Source organism: Heterodontus francisci, chromosome 5 (genome assembly GCF_036365525.1).
Source record: "Heterodontus francisci isolate sHetFra1 chromosome 5, sHetFra1.hap1, whole genome shotgun sequence".
NCBI classification, from domain to species: Eukaryota; Metazoa; Chordata; class Chondrichthyes; order Heterodontiformes; family Heterodontidae; genus Heterodontus; species Heterodontus francisci.
The window spans coordinates 63146709-63161877 of NC_090375.1; the positions used below are offsets into that span (position 1 = coordinate 63146709).

A 15169-nucleotide genomic window follows, 5' to 3' on the forward strand; every position below is an offset into this window, starting at 1 on the left:
TAACTTACACCCTTTAGTGACTTGGTTGAGAATGTGGAAACTCATTTCATGTTACACCCTTACAGCCAACACCGAGCGAGTAGGACTTTATCTTGTCCAGTTGAATTCAGACCTTTTGGCCCTGTGATGAAACAGCAGTATGATGCACTATGTTAGTAATCGCTGTATGTTTTAATACTTCTATTTAGAAAAAAAAGGTGTCTTGTCTATTTGTCTTCGCAAGTTCAAAGGTTAATGATCTTGCAGTAATCAGGATCTCTCATCAGTGATGGTTCATTCTCACAAGTGTGAGAACTTTTATCAGTTCATTGAGCATGTCAAACTCCAAGTTCACTCATTCGGCAGATTCCCTAGTCCAGTGAAGTTTTAAAGATAAAATGCATTAGTAAGAACAATGTTACTCAGGAACTAATTATAAAGTCCGATCACGACAGCAACTTCAGCTATATTTTACAGTAGAGACAGAGGCCAGTAATGGACAATTGGGGCAGAATGAAATGCAGAATATATTTCCGCTGAAACACATTTTGAAACTTTTTTTTCCACAGACTGTTTCCTACACTCAGTTTCTTTATCCGACCAACGTCTTGGGCGGCAGGAGGAATACAATTGATTCTACGGCTTCATTATCCCAGTTTCGGAACAGTAGCCATCGTAATCTTCCTCTTGGGAGGGCAAACAGTTCCCAAGGAAGCATTGACGCAGGTAACAAACAGGAACAAGCATGTGCTATTTACACTTGTTTCATTTTCAGACTTTCATAACACAGAATGTGACTACTGAACTGTAAGAAATACTAACTATCCAGCCAGGACCACTCTGTTCCAGACCTCATTACAGCCTTGGTTCAAACATGGACAAAAGTGCTCAATGCCAGAGAGGAGGTGAGAGTGACTGAACTTGACAGCAAGGTAGCATTTGACCGAGTGTGGCATCAAGGAGCCCAAACAAAATTGAAGTCAATGGGAATCAGAGGGAAAGTTCTCCTCTGGTTTGAGTCGTACCTAGCACAAAGGAAAATAGTTGTGGTTGTTGGAGGTCAACCATCTCAGCCCCAGGACATCATTGCAGGAGTTCTTCAGGTCAGTGTCCTCGGCCCAACTATCTTCAACTGCTTCATAAATGATAGTTCCTCCATCATAAGGTCCTAAGTTTGCTGATGATTGTACCAGGTTCAGTACTATTCATAACTTCTCATACTGAAGCAGCCCATGTCCAGATCCAGCAAGACCTGGACAACATTCAGGCTTGGGCTGATAAGTGGCAAATAACAGATGTGCCACACAAGTGCCAGGCAATGACCATCTCAAACAAGAGAGAATCTGACCATCTCCCCTTGGTATTCAATGGCATTACCATCACTGAATCTACCACTATCAAAATCCTGGTGGTTACCATTGACCAGAAACTGAACTGGACCAGACATATCAATAATGTGGCTATAAGACCAGGTCAGAGGCTGGGAATCCTGAGGCAAGTAACTCCCCAAAGCCTGTCCACCATCTACAAGGCACAAGTCAGGAGTGTGATGGAATACTCTCCACTTGCCTGGATGGGTGCAGCTCCAACAACACTCAAGAAGATCGACACCATCCAGGACAAAGCAGCCCGCTTGATTGGCACCCCATCCAGCACCTCAAACATTCACTCCCTCCACCACCAGCACCTAGTGGCATCAGTGTGTACCATCTATAAGATGCACTGCAGCGACTCACCACACCTCCTTCGACAGTGCCTTCCAAACCCGCAACCTCCACCACCTAGAAGGACAAGGGCAGCAGATGCATGGGAACAAGTTCCCCTCCAAGCCACACACCATCCTGACTTGGAACTATATCGCATTCTTTCACTGTCTGTGGGTCAAAATCCTGGAAATGCCTTCCTAACCGCACTGTGGGTGTACCTGCACCCCAGGGACTGTATTGGTTTAAGAAGGCAGCTCACCACACCTTCTCAACGGCAATTAGGGATGGGAAGTAAATGCTGGCATTGCCAGCCATGCTCACGTCCCAAGAATAAATGCCAAAAATTCAGGTGAGTGAATATAAAGGGACTTATCCCTAGCATATGCAGCTGATAGACATGGAGAGAATAATAAAGTACATAATGCAGCAAGTTGTTAGGATCTGGAATGCAGTGCCTGAGACTGTGGTGGAGGCAGATTCAGTCATAGCTTTTAAAAGGGAATTGAATAATTTTGTGGCGAGAAAACATTTGATGAGCTCCAGGGAAAGAGTGGGGAGTGGGACTAGCTGAGTGGCTCTTAAAGAGAGCTGGCACAGACATGACAGGCTGAATGGCCTCCTGTGCTGTAACCTTTCTATGATTCTGTGAGTGAGGCTGTATGTGTTTCGAGTTCCTTCAGCCTAGTTGTTTACTGTTTATATCTGACTGTTTGAAAGAAGCCCCTTGTGTGATAACAGAACAGCTCTCAGTAAATAAATGTTACCTGACGTGGGATATAGGTGATGTATATTTCTCCTCCACGCTAACATACTTCCTCTTCCTGCTCCTTACTAACACAGCAGCCGCATTCAGAGCACGATTACTCAAGTACCATTTTCATCCAGAATTTATTTCCCGATATCCCTGAAGGTGTTGACGTGTGTTGGGGTCGTTCCACAGGCATGAGCAGCTTTCCAGTGGCTGTCTTCATGTAGGAGCCTTTACTTTGTCAGTATTTGTCTGACTACCACCTACCCTCATCCATTCATAAACACTTCAAAGAGGCTTCATTGGATTGTGAATTGGAACAGGAGCACTGGCTGGTATTCTCCCCCTCCCTCGTCTGGGAAACCTGATAACCAGCTGCAGTATCTCCATAGCCCTGGCTGTTGTTAACTCAGGAACTGAAGTAGGAATCTTGCTGGTCTGCATGACAGTACCATGTTCAACATATATTTATCCACAGTACCATTTTTATGATGAAAACAAAATACTGCGGATGCTGGAAATCTGAAATAAAAACAAGAAATGCTGGAACCACTCAGCAGGTCTGGCAGCATCTGTGGAAAGAGAAGCAGAGTTAACGTTTCGGGTCACTGACCCTTCATCGGAACTGACAAATATTAGAAAAGTCACAGGTTATAAGCAAGTGAGGTGGGGGTGGGGCAAGAGATAACAAAGGAGGTCTAGATTGGTCCAGGCCACATAGCTGACCGAAAGGTCCGTGACCATTTTTATGATGTTGCATGCTGTGCCATCTGAACAGGATTTAGTGCCATCCCACTTTAAATGCTCTTGTAGACAGATTTTGTTGAGGCCAGAATGAAGAAACTGGTGGGACAGGAGTAAGATTTCTTCATGTTAGTATGTACCGAGTAACAAAATTCTGTATTTGTGTGTCTGTAATGTAATCCAATAGGCTGTAAGATTGTAACATTATAGTGAGCCTCTAACATTTTGGATTGATCAGTCCAAACCAGATAAAAATTGTGACTACAAGAGCAGGTCAGAGGCTAGGAATCTTGTGGCGTGTGACACACCACCTGACTCCCCAAAGCCTGTCCACCCTCTGCAAGGCACAAGTCAGGAGTGTGATGGAGTACTCTCCACTTGCCTGGATAGGTGCAGATCCAACAACACTCGAGAAGCTCGACACCATCCAGGACAAAGCAGCCCACTTGATTGGCACCCCATCTACAAACATTCACTCCCTCCGTCAGCACACATTTGCAGTAGGATGTAACATAGAGTCATAGAGTGATACAGCACAAAAACAGGACCTTCAGCCCATCGTGTCTGTGCCAGCCATCAAGTACCTAACTATTCTCATCCCATTTTCCAGAACTTGGCCCGTAGCCTTGTATGCTATGGCATTTCAAGTGTTCATCTAAATACTACTTAAATGTTGTGAGGGTTTGTGCCTCTACCACCTCTTCACAGGCAGTGTGTTCCAGATTCCAACCACCCTCTGAGTGAAAAAAATGTTTCCTCAAATCCCCTCTAAACCTCCTTCCCCTTACCTTAAATCTATGCCCCCTGGTTATTGACCCCTCCAAGTGGAGATTAATCCTAACCCTCAGAATTCTTTCCTATAGTTTCCCTACCACTGATGTTAGACTCACTGGCCTGTAATTACCTGGATTATCCCTGCTACCCTTCTTGAATAATGGCACCACATTCGCTGTCCTCCAGTCGTCGGGTACCTCTCCTGTGGCCAGAGAGGATCTGAAAATTTGTGTCAGAACCCCCTGCTATTTCCTCCCTTGTCTCGCATAACAGCCTGGGATACATCTCGTCTGGGCCTGGGGATTTATCCACTTTTAAGCCTGCTAATACTTCCTCCCTTTCAATGCTAATATGTTCAAGTATATTGCAATCCCCCTCCCTGATCTCTATAACCTACATCATCCTTCTCCATAGTGAACACAGATGAAAAGTAATCGTTTAAAACCTCACCTATATCCTCCGGCTCCACACACAGATTGCCACTTAGGTCGCTAATGGGCCCTGTTCTTTCGCTCGTTATCCTCTTGGGTGGATCTACAACATCTACATCTACAAGATACTCTGCAGCAACTTACCATGGCTTCCTTGACAGCACGTCCCAAACCTGTGACCTGTAGCACAAAGAAGGACAAGGGCAGCAAGTGCATGGGAACACCACCACTTGCAAGTTCCCCTCCAAGTCACACACCAAATATAGCACTTCACTGTCACTGGGTCAAAAACTTGGAACTCCTGCCTAGCAACACTGTGGAAGTACCTTCGCCACATGTATTGCAGTAGGTGGGGAATGGCGCAAAAGGTGAGCAAATCACAAAAAACAAGACCTGATTGCTTTTAAATTACCGAAAGTTAATTTTTTCTAAGCAAAATGAAAATAAAACCAAGTGCCCTGCCTTTGACCTCCCCATCCCAATCCAAATAGAGAAGAAATTGCGCCCTCCACCGTTGATCAGAAGTCCTACATTGATATTTGGGCTATCTGATGCACCCAGCACAACTTGCATTTACATACCAGGAGTACCAGTAAAATATTTAAATAAGTTGACCTTGCATTATTGAGTGCTTGAGAGAATTACATTCTCGGAACCAAAGAAAGATTGGCATTTATATCGTGCCTTTCACGACCTCAGGACTTCCCAAAGTGCTTGATAGCAAATGAAGTACTTTTGCGGTATAGTTACTGTTGTAATGTAGGAACTAAGAGAAACAATTTATTACATGGTTGGATTTGAACACTTCTTCTGTGCAATATTAATCCAGGTCCCTCTGGATTACTAGTGTAATAATATATCCACTACACTACCATACCAGAACAGCCTGTAAGGGAATTAATTTTTTTTAATTTCCAAAATATACTTTATTCATAAAAATTTGTAAAAAATACATTACCAAACAGTTTAAAACAGCATCAAGTCACAAAATACAAACAGTGCAAAGGTGATTAGTTTCTCACATAAAGTGCCGGAACCCTTGTGCTAGAAAAGTGAATCCTGCCTCATTTTAGTTGGGGACTGTTTCAGGAGAGAGCTACATTTTAACCCAGGCCTTCAGATAATTTCTTAGTCAGTTGTGTCACGCTCAGCAATTAAATACTGTGGCATAACATTTTAAACATTGCTGGTAAATGATTTCCAAAAACCAAAAAGGAAAATTATTTATAGCCTCAGTACCAACATTAATAAAGTGGAGTTTTCATGATCTATTGTAGGTAATGAAATGTTGATATCAAAGTCTAAAGAGCATTCTTTACAGTGTTATTTTTACGTGTTACAATATTAAAAATAACAAATTAATCTGTAATTAGAGTTATAAATATAAATTATGTCCATTATAAAATGACTTGGAAAACTGCTCTGCACTAAGGCTGTTGATATTTACCGAAGGAGTTAGTGAGATAGCAGCTAAAGAAAATGAGGATGGTGCTGAGGAAATGGTGTCAGACTCCGTACAGGAGCTGGTGCCCAGTACAGCAGCTCAAAACATGACTTTTAGGCAGATGGATTGATGGAAGCTTCAGATCTTTTCTTATTGTTGTCATAATATAGCTTTATCTTTGTAACATTTAAAAAAATGTTTCCCCTTGTTTTCTTCTCCTTTCTTCTCCTTCAACCTCCTTTAATTCATCTAACCCTGTCAACATATTCTTCTGATCCTTTCTCTTTCATATACTTATCTAACTTCCTCTTTACACACATCTGTGCTATTTGCATCAACAACACTATGTAGGATCGAGCTCCATATTCTAACCACTTTCTGGGTAAAGAAGTTTCTCCTGAATTCCTTTATTGGATTTATTAGTGACTATCTTACATTTATGTCCCCTTGTTTTAGACTTGCCTGCAAATGGAAACATCATAAAGTCATAGAATGGTTACAGCAGAGGAGGAGGCCATTTGGCCTGTCTTGTCAATGCAGTCTCTCTGCGAGAACAACTTGCCTAGTCCCACTCCCCCACCTTTTTCCCTAGCCCTATATTTTTTTTCTCTGAAGGTAATTATCCAATTCCCTTTTGAAAGCCATGATTTGAATCTGCCTCTACCACTCTTTCAGGCAGTGCATTCCTGATTTTAACCACTCGCTGCATAAAAAAGTTTTTCCTCAAGGCGCCTTTGGTGCTTTTGCCATTCACATTAAATATGTGTCCTCTAGTTCTCAGCCCTTCTGCCAATGGGAACAGTTTCTCTCTATCTACGTTGTCCAGACCCCTCATGACTTTGAACACTGCTATCAAATCTTCTCAACCTTCTCTACATCTACCCTATCAAACCTTTTCATAATTTTAAAGACCTCTATCAGATCACCCCTCAGCCTTCTCTGTTCTAGAGAAAATAGTACAAGCCTCTTAGTCTTTCCTGATAGTTCTAGATCATCGTTTCTGATTTCATTGTTGTAAATCTTTATTGCACCTTCTCCAGTACCTCTATGTATATAATAAAACCGGAATTATAATCGTATCTGCAACAGCTATTGTGTAAGTTTAAATAAAAATGTGAGGCAATAGGAATTGTCGAGTGGCCCTTGGATAATTGTGTTTACCTGTTTATTCTCAATTATGTTTGCATGATTCTTCCAGTAATGTTTGAGAAATGCAAGAATAGATAAATAGAATGCTTCTGGGAAGAATACAATAATATTGGGGAGAGAAGCAGAGTTAACGTTTCAGGTCAGTGACCTTTGCCAGTTCTGATGAAAGGTCACAGACCTGAAATGTTAACTCTGCTTCTCTCTCCACAGATGCGAGTATTTCCAGCATTTTTTGTTCTTATTTCAGATTTCCAGCATCTACAGTATTTTGCTTTTTTTTACAATAATATTGGTATTTTATTACAGGCAATGAATTGGGGGAGTTTGCGGAATATGACCCTAACCTGCTGGATGACCCACAGTGGCCATGCGGAAAACATAAAAGAGTTTTGATCTTCCCTTCCTATATGGTAGGTGCCAGTTAGTACGCTCTCATTTGTTTACATTGGATTTGTGCAGCTGAATGCAGCCATGAGACTGTAGACTGTAAATCATGTCTCCAAATTTTCTAAACATCCTCATTCCTGTCAAATTAGTGTTATAAAACATTGCTGTTCAAGAATTATTGTGAATAGTACATGACATTCAAAGCCTTTATTAGCTGAGGCACAGAATATAAGAGCAGGGAGGTTATGATGGAGCTGTATAAAATGCTAGTTAGGCCACAGCTGGAGTACTGTGTATAGTTCTGGGCACCACACTATAGGAAGGATGTGATTGCACTGGAGAGGGTGCAGAGGAGATTCACCAGGATGTTGCCTGGGCTGGAGCATTTCAGCTATGAAGAAAGACTGAAAAGGCTAGGGTTGTTTTCCTTAGAGCAGAGAAAGCTCAGTGGGAACATGATTGAGGTATATAAAATTATGAGGGGGTAGATAGGAAGAAACTTTTTCCCTTAGTGGAGGTCTCAATACCAGGGGGCATAGATTTAAGCTGAGGGGCAGGAGGTTTCGAGGGGATTTGAGGAAAACAATCTTCACCCAGAGGGTGGTTGGAATCTGGAAGACACTGCCTGAAGGGGTGGTAGAGGCAGGAACCCTCACAACATTTAATAAGTATTTAGCTGAGCACTTGAAACACCATAGCATACAAGGTTATGGGCCAAGTTCTGGAAAATGGGATTAGAATAGGTAGGTGCTTGATGATCAGCCTGAACACAATGGGGCGACGGGCCTGTTTCTGTGCTGTATAAATCTGACTCTATGACTCTAAAATATCAAGGATTTATTGTGAGGAAATATTAAGAGATGGGAGGAGGATTAAACTTGTTTTCTTTGGAAAAGAGACTTCAAGGTGAAGTTTTCAAGGATATTAAGGAGATTACTCCAGACGAAGTGATAGGATTCAAATAGCAAGGAATGTGAGTTAAAAATGGGTCGCCTTGATTTCCAGCGTCCACGGTATTTTGCTTTTGTTAAAAATTGGGAGTGAGGAGTAAGAAGGGAGTTCAGTTTGAACTCCCCATCTCTTGGAAAGCACTGACTTTTACTGAGTTACAGTTCCTTATGTGATATTTTCATTCTGGTGCATTACCAAAGTAGTCTTGATGTGCGAGCCCAGGCTGTGAATGCTGCAGATTATTTAAATATTGGCATCACATGCAGTCCCCATTTCTTCACAACCAATATTCACATCAATGATTTTCACCAGAAATTGTGTTTGAGAAGAAATTGGTGTGCATTGTATCGTATAATGAGAGCAACACATACGAATTTGGCTGTGGGACTTGCAGCATCCAATCTGCACAGTTAAATACATTTTTTTAAAATAACTACTCCTGTGGAGCTAGGAAGAGAAGGAATACTCCCCTGACTGCACAAGAATCGCCATCAACAACACCACCCCTCCCACCGGGACCCAGCCCCCCCCCCCCCAAAAACTAGCCACTTCCTCCTGGGATTCAGCCTGAGGGATGCCACTGGTGAAGCAAATGGCCTGATATTGATCTCTGGAGGTGTGGCCAGCGCTGGAAGATTGGGCTGAATGTGCTGACAAGGCCTGAAGACCAAACCCATTGCTCTTTGGGCCTCCTCGATCAGGCAGGCTAGAAAACAGGCGCGGCCCAAAATCTACCCCATTGTGCAGCAAACTGATTTCTTCCCTTTTCTCCAAGCCCTCAGTCCAGCTGTAATACTGCGACTGTTACTCTGGCTGAGATCAACTAACTCAACATGGAGCAGGACTCAAACTTGAGATCTCTGGTACATTTGGCTTAGTACTGTAGCACACTGGACAGAATGTATCTATCAATCCATTGTGGGTGTAATTCATTTTTAATTGCTTTCAATCATTAATTATCCCTCGAGGAAACACTACAGGTGCAACTTCAGCTCTCTTGGGTAATGAGTTTTCTCTGCACTTTACAAACCTGCTGAATGTGATTACTTATTCATACTGCTGAAGGTTACAAAGAGAGCTGATAGGGGAGATAGCAGGACACGTTTTAGCCTCAACATTAAAAGTGTAAATGAGAGCTTTGTTATAATTGTTGATGTGATGAAGGGAAGCCTGCCGTTTTAGTCCTTGAAATGTTAATTTATTTTATTTCCAATGGTAATATCTATAGCATCTAGAAAGAAATGGATATTTAATTTTTAATTTGTTCATGGGATGTGGGCATCGCTGGCTAAGTCAGCATTTATTGCCCATCCCTAATTGCCCTTGAGAAGGTGGTGGTGAGCTGCCTCCTTGAACCGCTGCAGTCCATGTGGGGTAGGTACACCCACAGTGCTGTTAGGAAGGGAGCTCCAGGATGTTAACCCAGTGACAGTGAAGGAATGGCGATATAGTTCCAAGTCAGGATGGTGTGTGGCATGGAGGGGAACTTGCAGATGATGGTGTTCCCATGTATCTGCTGCCCTGGTCCTTCTAGGCGGTAGAGGTCGAAGGTTTGGAAGATGCTGTTGAAGAAGCCTTGGTGAGTTGCTGCAGTGCATCTTACCGAGGCTCCTTCGACAGCCCCGTCATAATTGATCAATTTATTTCAGTATTTAAGTGGCATCATATCCACAATTGAAAACCAGCAGACAGCAACTGTACAACCAGCACATACTGTACATAATGTTTATGCATGCTGAGGGTGGCACAGTGGTTAGCACTGCAGCCTCTCAGCTCCAGCGACCCGGGTCGATTCTGGGTACTGCCTGTGCGGAGTTTGCAAGTTCTCCCTGTGACCGCGTGGGTTTTCACCGGGTGCACCGGTTTCCTCCCACAGCCAAAGACTTGCAGGTTGATAGGTAAATTGGCCATTGTAAATTGCCCCTCTAGTATAGGTAGGTGGTGAGGGAAGGTGGGGATGTGGTAGGAATATGGGGTTAGTGTAGAATTAGTATTAATGGGTGGTTGATGGTCGGCACAGACTCGGCGGGCCGAAGGGCCTGTTCCAGTGCTGTATCTCTAAATAAAAATAAATAAAATAAAATCAAAATTAACTATTAATAATATATAACTTTGAGGGTGTAATGCGATACAGAGAAAAGCTTACGAAGGCTCAGTTAATGTTTTGCGAGTCTGGTTGCCTCTTATGGCAAAACTGCACCATAAGAATTAAAATGAGTACTTTATATTCTCTTGCACTGAAGGGCAAAGTCCAATTAAACTTGGCCAATCAGAAGCTATTTGGAAATGCAGAGTGCTGTGCATATTAGTGGGAACTATTGTGAAATCCGTGCAATTTTAGTCTGCACTGAGCGATGGGACACACTTTCATCTTTATTTGCCAGCTGTGTGGCTGTGGCAGTGGGTAAGAAGGGGGTAATTTTGACTTTGGATGATGGTGTAAAATGAGTGATATCAATTCAGCCATCAACTAGAAATCAAAATCAATATTGACGATTTTACACTAACACCCAGTCAAAATTATGCCTGATACGTGAACAAAGTGCACTAAGCATATAAACAGACTGTTGAGAGCATCTGGAGTCATAGAGTCATTAATGGCACAGCAGGAGGCCATTCGGCCTGTCGAGTCCATGCCGGCTCTCCACAGAGCAATCAGGTCATTCCCATAGAAACACAGAAGATAGGAGCAGGAGTAGGCCCTTGGACCCTTCAAGCCTGCTCCGCCATTCATTATGATCATGGCTGATCATCCAACTCAGTAACCTGTTCCCGCTTTCGCCCCATACCCTTTGATCCCTTTAGACCCAAGAGCTATATCTAACTCCTTCTTGAAAACATAGTGTTTTGGCCTCAACCGCTTTCTGTGGTAGCGAATTCCACAGGCTCACCACTCTCTGGGTGAAGAAATTTCTCCTTATCTCAGTCCTGAAAGGTTTACCCCGTATCCTTAGACAATGAGCCCTGGTTCTGGACTCCCCCACCATTGGGAACATCCTTCCTGCATCTACCCAGTCAAGTCCTGTTAGAATTTTATAGGTTTCTATGAGATCCCCCCTCACTCTTTTGAACTCCAGTGAATATAATCCTAACCGACTCCATCTCTCCTCATATGTCAGTCCCACCATCCTAGGAATCAGTCTGGTAAGCCTTCGCTGCACTCCCTCTATAACGAGAACATCCTTTCTCAGATAAAGAGACCAAAACTGCACACAATATTCCAGGTGTGGTTTCACCAAGGCCCTGTATATGGTCCCACTCCCCCACTTGATCCCTGTAGCCCTGTAAGTTTATTTCCTTCAACTGATCATCCAATTTCCATTTGAAATTGTTGATTTATCTCTGTGTCCCCTAGACCTTGTACCATTAGTTAATGGGAACAGTTTTTCCTTGTCTAACTTATCCAAGCCTGTCGTAATCTTGTACTCCTGTATTAAATCTTCCTTTAATCTCTTTTGCTCTAAGGAGAACAAGCCCAGTTTTTCCAACCTAACCTTGTAACTAAAATCCCTCATCCCTAGAATCATTCTGGTAAATCTCTGCACCCTCTCAAAGACCTTAACATCCTTCCTAAAGTGTGGTGACCAGAACTGATGCAAGATTCCAGTTGGAGCCTAACAGGAGCATAACTCTCCTGCTTTTGTACTCCATGCCTCTATTTATGAAGCCCAAGATCCTATATGCTTTACTGACCACTCTCTCAATATGTCCTGCCACCTTCAAAGATCAATACACATGCAGCCCCCAGGTCCTTCTGTTCCTGCACACTGTTTAGAAGTGTGCCATTAAGTATATATTGCCTCTCCCTATTCCATCTGCCAAAATGCATCAACTCTCACTTGTCAGTATTAAATTCCATCTGCCGCCTGTCTGCCCATTCTGCTAGCCTATCTGTGTCCTGTTGTAGGTGGTTCATATCATCCTCACTGTTTGCCACACCTCCAAGTTTGGTGTCATCTGTAAATTTTGAGATTCTACTCTGTAGTCCAAGATCCAAGTCATTTATATATATCTATCAAAAAAAGCAGTGGTCCCAGCTCTGACCCTCGGGGAACACACTGTCTCCCATCCTTTAGTCTGAAAAGCACCCTTTACTACGACTCGCAGTTTTCTGTCCTTTAAGCCAATTTTGTATCCTATTGGCACTGACTCTCCTATGAGCCTTAAGTTTGTTTACCAGTCTTTTATGTTGTATTTTATCAAACGCATTTATCCGTACTTGACTCTCCTGCAGACCATTAACAAGAATGTGCATTTGTATAGCACCTCTAAAGCAGTAAAACGTCCCAAGGCACTTTACAGGAGTTTTCTCAGCCACATATTAGGACAGATGGCCAAAAGCTTGGTCAAAGAGGTAGATTTTAAGTAGTGTCTTGAAGAGAGAGGGGTAGAGAGGCAGAGACATTTAGGAAGGGAATTCCAGCATTTAGGGCCAAGGTAGTTGAAGGCACAGATGCTAATGGTGGAGTGAAGAAAATCAGGGATGTGCAAGAAGCCAGAATTAGAGGAGCGCCGAGATCTCAAAAGTTTTTTTTGAGGGCCGGAGGAGGTTGCAGAGATAGGAAGGTACAAGGAGGGAAAATAAGGGTAAGAAAGGGTAAAGTCGAGGCGTTGGCAGACTGGAAGTTCAGCAAGCACAGGGATAATAGGTTAATGGAACTTGGTGAAAGTTAGGATATCAGCAGCAGAGTTTGGCTGACCTCAAGTTTACAGAGGCTCCAAGGTGGGCCAGGGGAGCATTGGAATTGTTGAATCTAGAGGTAACAAAGGCATGGATGAGGGTTACAGCAGCTGATAAACCAAGGCAGGGGCAGAAATGGGCCAATATGTATCTTGATCTTGAGTTAGTATTTTGACACCTCAGTTGACATATTTTACACTAACAAATGTTGAGAGGTAGATATTGAGTAAATATAGCAACTTGTGTGAGAACTGCTAGTTAGGTTTGGATCCCAGATCTCAAAGTAATGATTGGTTCTGTAAGTTCATAACATGAAGTCAGGATACCTAGTAACTAATGTCTGCCATGAACTACATCTGATGATTAGCTCAGCAGCTTTTTTGAATGACTTTTCAACTCCATGAGAACGGAAGAAATGTTAATGTAGCAACAACATAAATGTGTTTGTGAAGACTTTGGTTGCTACTTCTCGCTGAATTATAAACATGTTTTGAAAGACCAAAATACCAAAGAGTGGAAATTTTCAGAAGTCTATTTATGACATAGTGATCAGAAGAATTCATATCCCCACTAATGAATCTCATGGATTGTCTGGTGCTGGAGCTGCAGCTGTGATGCATCACTGCTAGCCTCACCTATCCTTTAAAAACCAATATCCAGTTCTGATGAAAGGTCACAGACCTGAAATGTTAACACTGCTTTTCTCTCCACAGATGCTGTCAGATCTGCTGAGTATTTCCAGCACTTTCTGTTTTTATTTCCTTTAAAACCAATGTTCGTATTAGGCAAAATGTAATTGTAGCTACTTAAAAAAAAATGCTGTGATTAATCACAGAGCAGTAATAAATGTTTATAAATGTCAGGCTCCAGGTCAATGACTGGAATTCTTTCTCTTTGGTGAAAAGATTGTTTTGACAGTGGAATAGAAATTCCCCGTCTGGGTTTTGCTCACTGACATTTTCTCTAAAATTAATGGTAGGTGTTAGATTTGAATTATCTTTTTGAACCCTAGTCTGTAGTGAATTGCACCATATTGTGGAAACTTGATTGCTTCAACAGTATGAGAGATATTTGAAAGTGATAAATCAGAAATGTCATTATCTATAATCCTTAGTCCATTACCTTCCTGCCAGTGATATTCGATAATGATTTCACAACTTCTCTGTGAAATCATTATTGAACAATGTTACGACCGCGGTGGGAGCAACGCACTGTTAATTCAGTCCCATCACTCTACAGGTTACAGCATATTATTCAGCTTTTACCAAATTGGGGAAAAAAAGGCAAATTAAACACTCTAGTATCCCCAGAATGGAAGCGACTAAACCAAGTATCTTTAGACAACTGCAAATTATCCGTTTATTAAAAAACTAAATCTTAAAACACTATTAAGATAAACCTATGTCTAAAGACCTTATAACTTCTTAACTTAATCTAACTCCCGCATTCTCTCACACCCATTCAAAAATAACAGTGGTCCGATTTTAAAGGTGGAGTTTTTAAATTAGCTGTCTCTTAAGAATAAAATAAATAAGTAAGTTTTTGCGTTTTACATACCTAGTGAATGAGGTCGTTTGATGTGAAGATAATCAAAGTTCACTTGAAGTCTTCATCCGGATTTGATGAAAATACTCTGTCCTTGATAGGTATATAAACAGTTCGGCTGCCCTAACATTAAATAGTTCTATCAACGATGAGCACAGCAATACAAATAATTTGTTGAAAAAGAAAAGCCTTTTTTCCTTGCTCAGGGAATTAACTTGGCTTGTAGCTTTGTAGAACTTTTCTTGAGAGAGAATAAAACAGCTCCTTTCTTCAGATCGCCTTGCTGGAAAAGTCTCTCAGAACCAAATGATTCAGACCAGTCCCTCACAGACATTGAGTTGGGACATGTTAAACTTGCTTATGTGCTCATTTAATACATCAAGATGTAGAGTGGGGATCTGTCAATAAGTCGGTGCCTGTTTTTCATCATGGAAGGCTGAAAAACTGCCATCATCGTCGTTGTGCCTGGGATGCAATCATTTCTTCATACTTTGGCAAGTAAGGAAGTCTCTCCAACAATGTCTCCAAATTTAATCCATTTGTAAGGTACGAATCATAGAATACACAGGGAATGAAGCATAACTCCTCAGTTGTGTCATTATATTGCTTAAAAAAATAAATTTTGTGAAC

The 15169-nt window shown here is 42.0% G+C and overlaps 1 protein-coding gene across 3 annotated transcripts in view; it reads left to right on the forward strand.

The window, feature by feature from the left end:
* The window catches only part of cables1 (Cdk5 and Abl enzyme substrate 1), a 244219-nt gene that overhangs the window by 183013 nt on the left and 46037 nt on the right, over nt 1-15169 (forward strand). For all 3 annotated transcript variants that reach the window (XM_068031540.1, XM_068031541.1, XM_068031542.1), the window contains 2 exons: nt 549-705; nt 7282-7385. In XM_068031540.1, coding sequence (XP_067887641.1) covers nt 549-705; nt 7282-7385 — 261 coding nt within the window. The remainder of the gene's footprint in view (nt 1-548; nt 706-7281; nt 7386-15169) is intronic.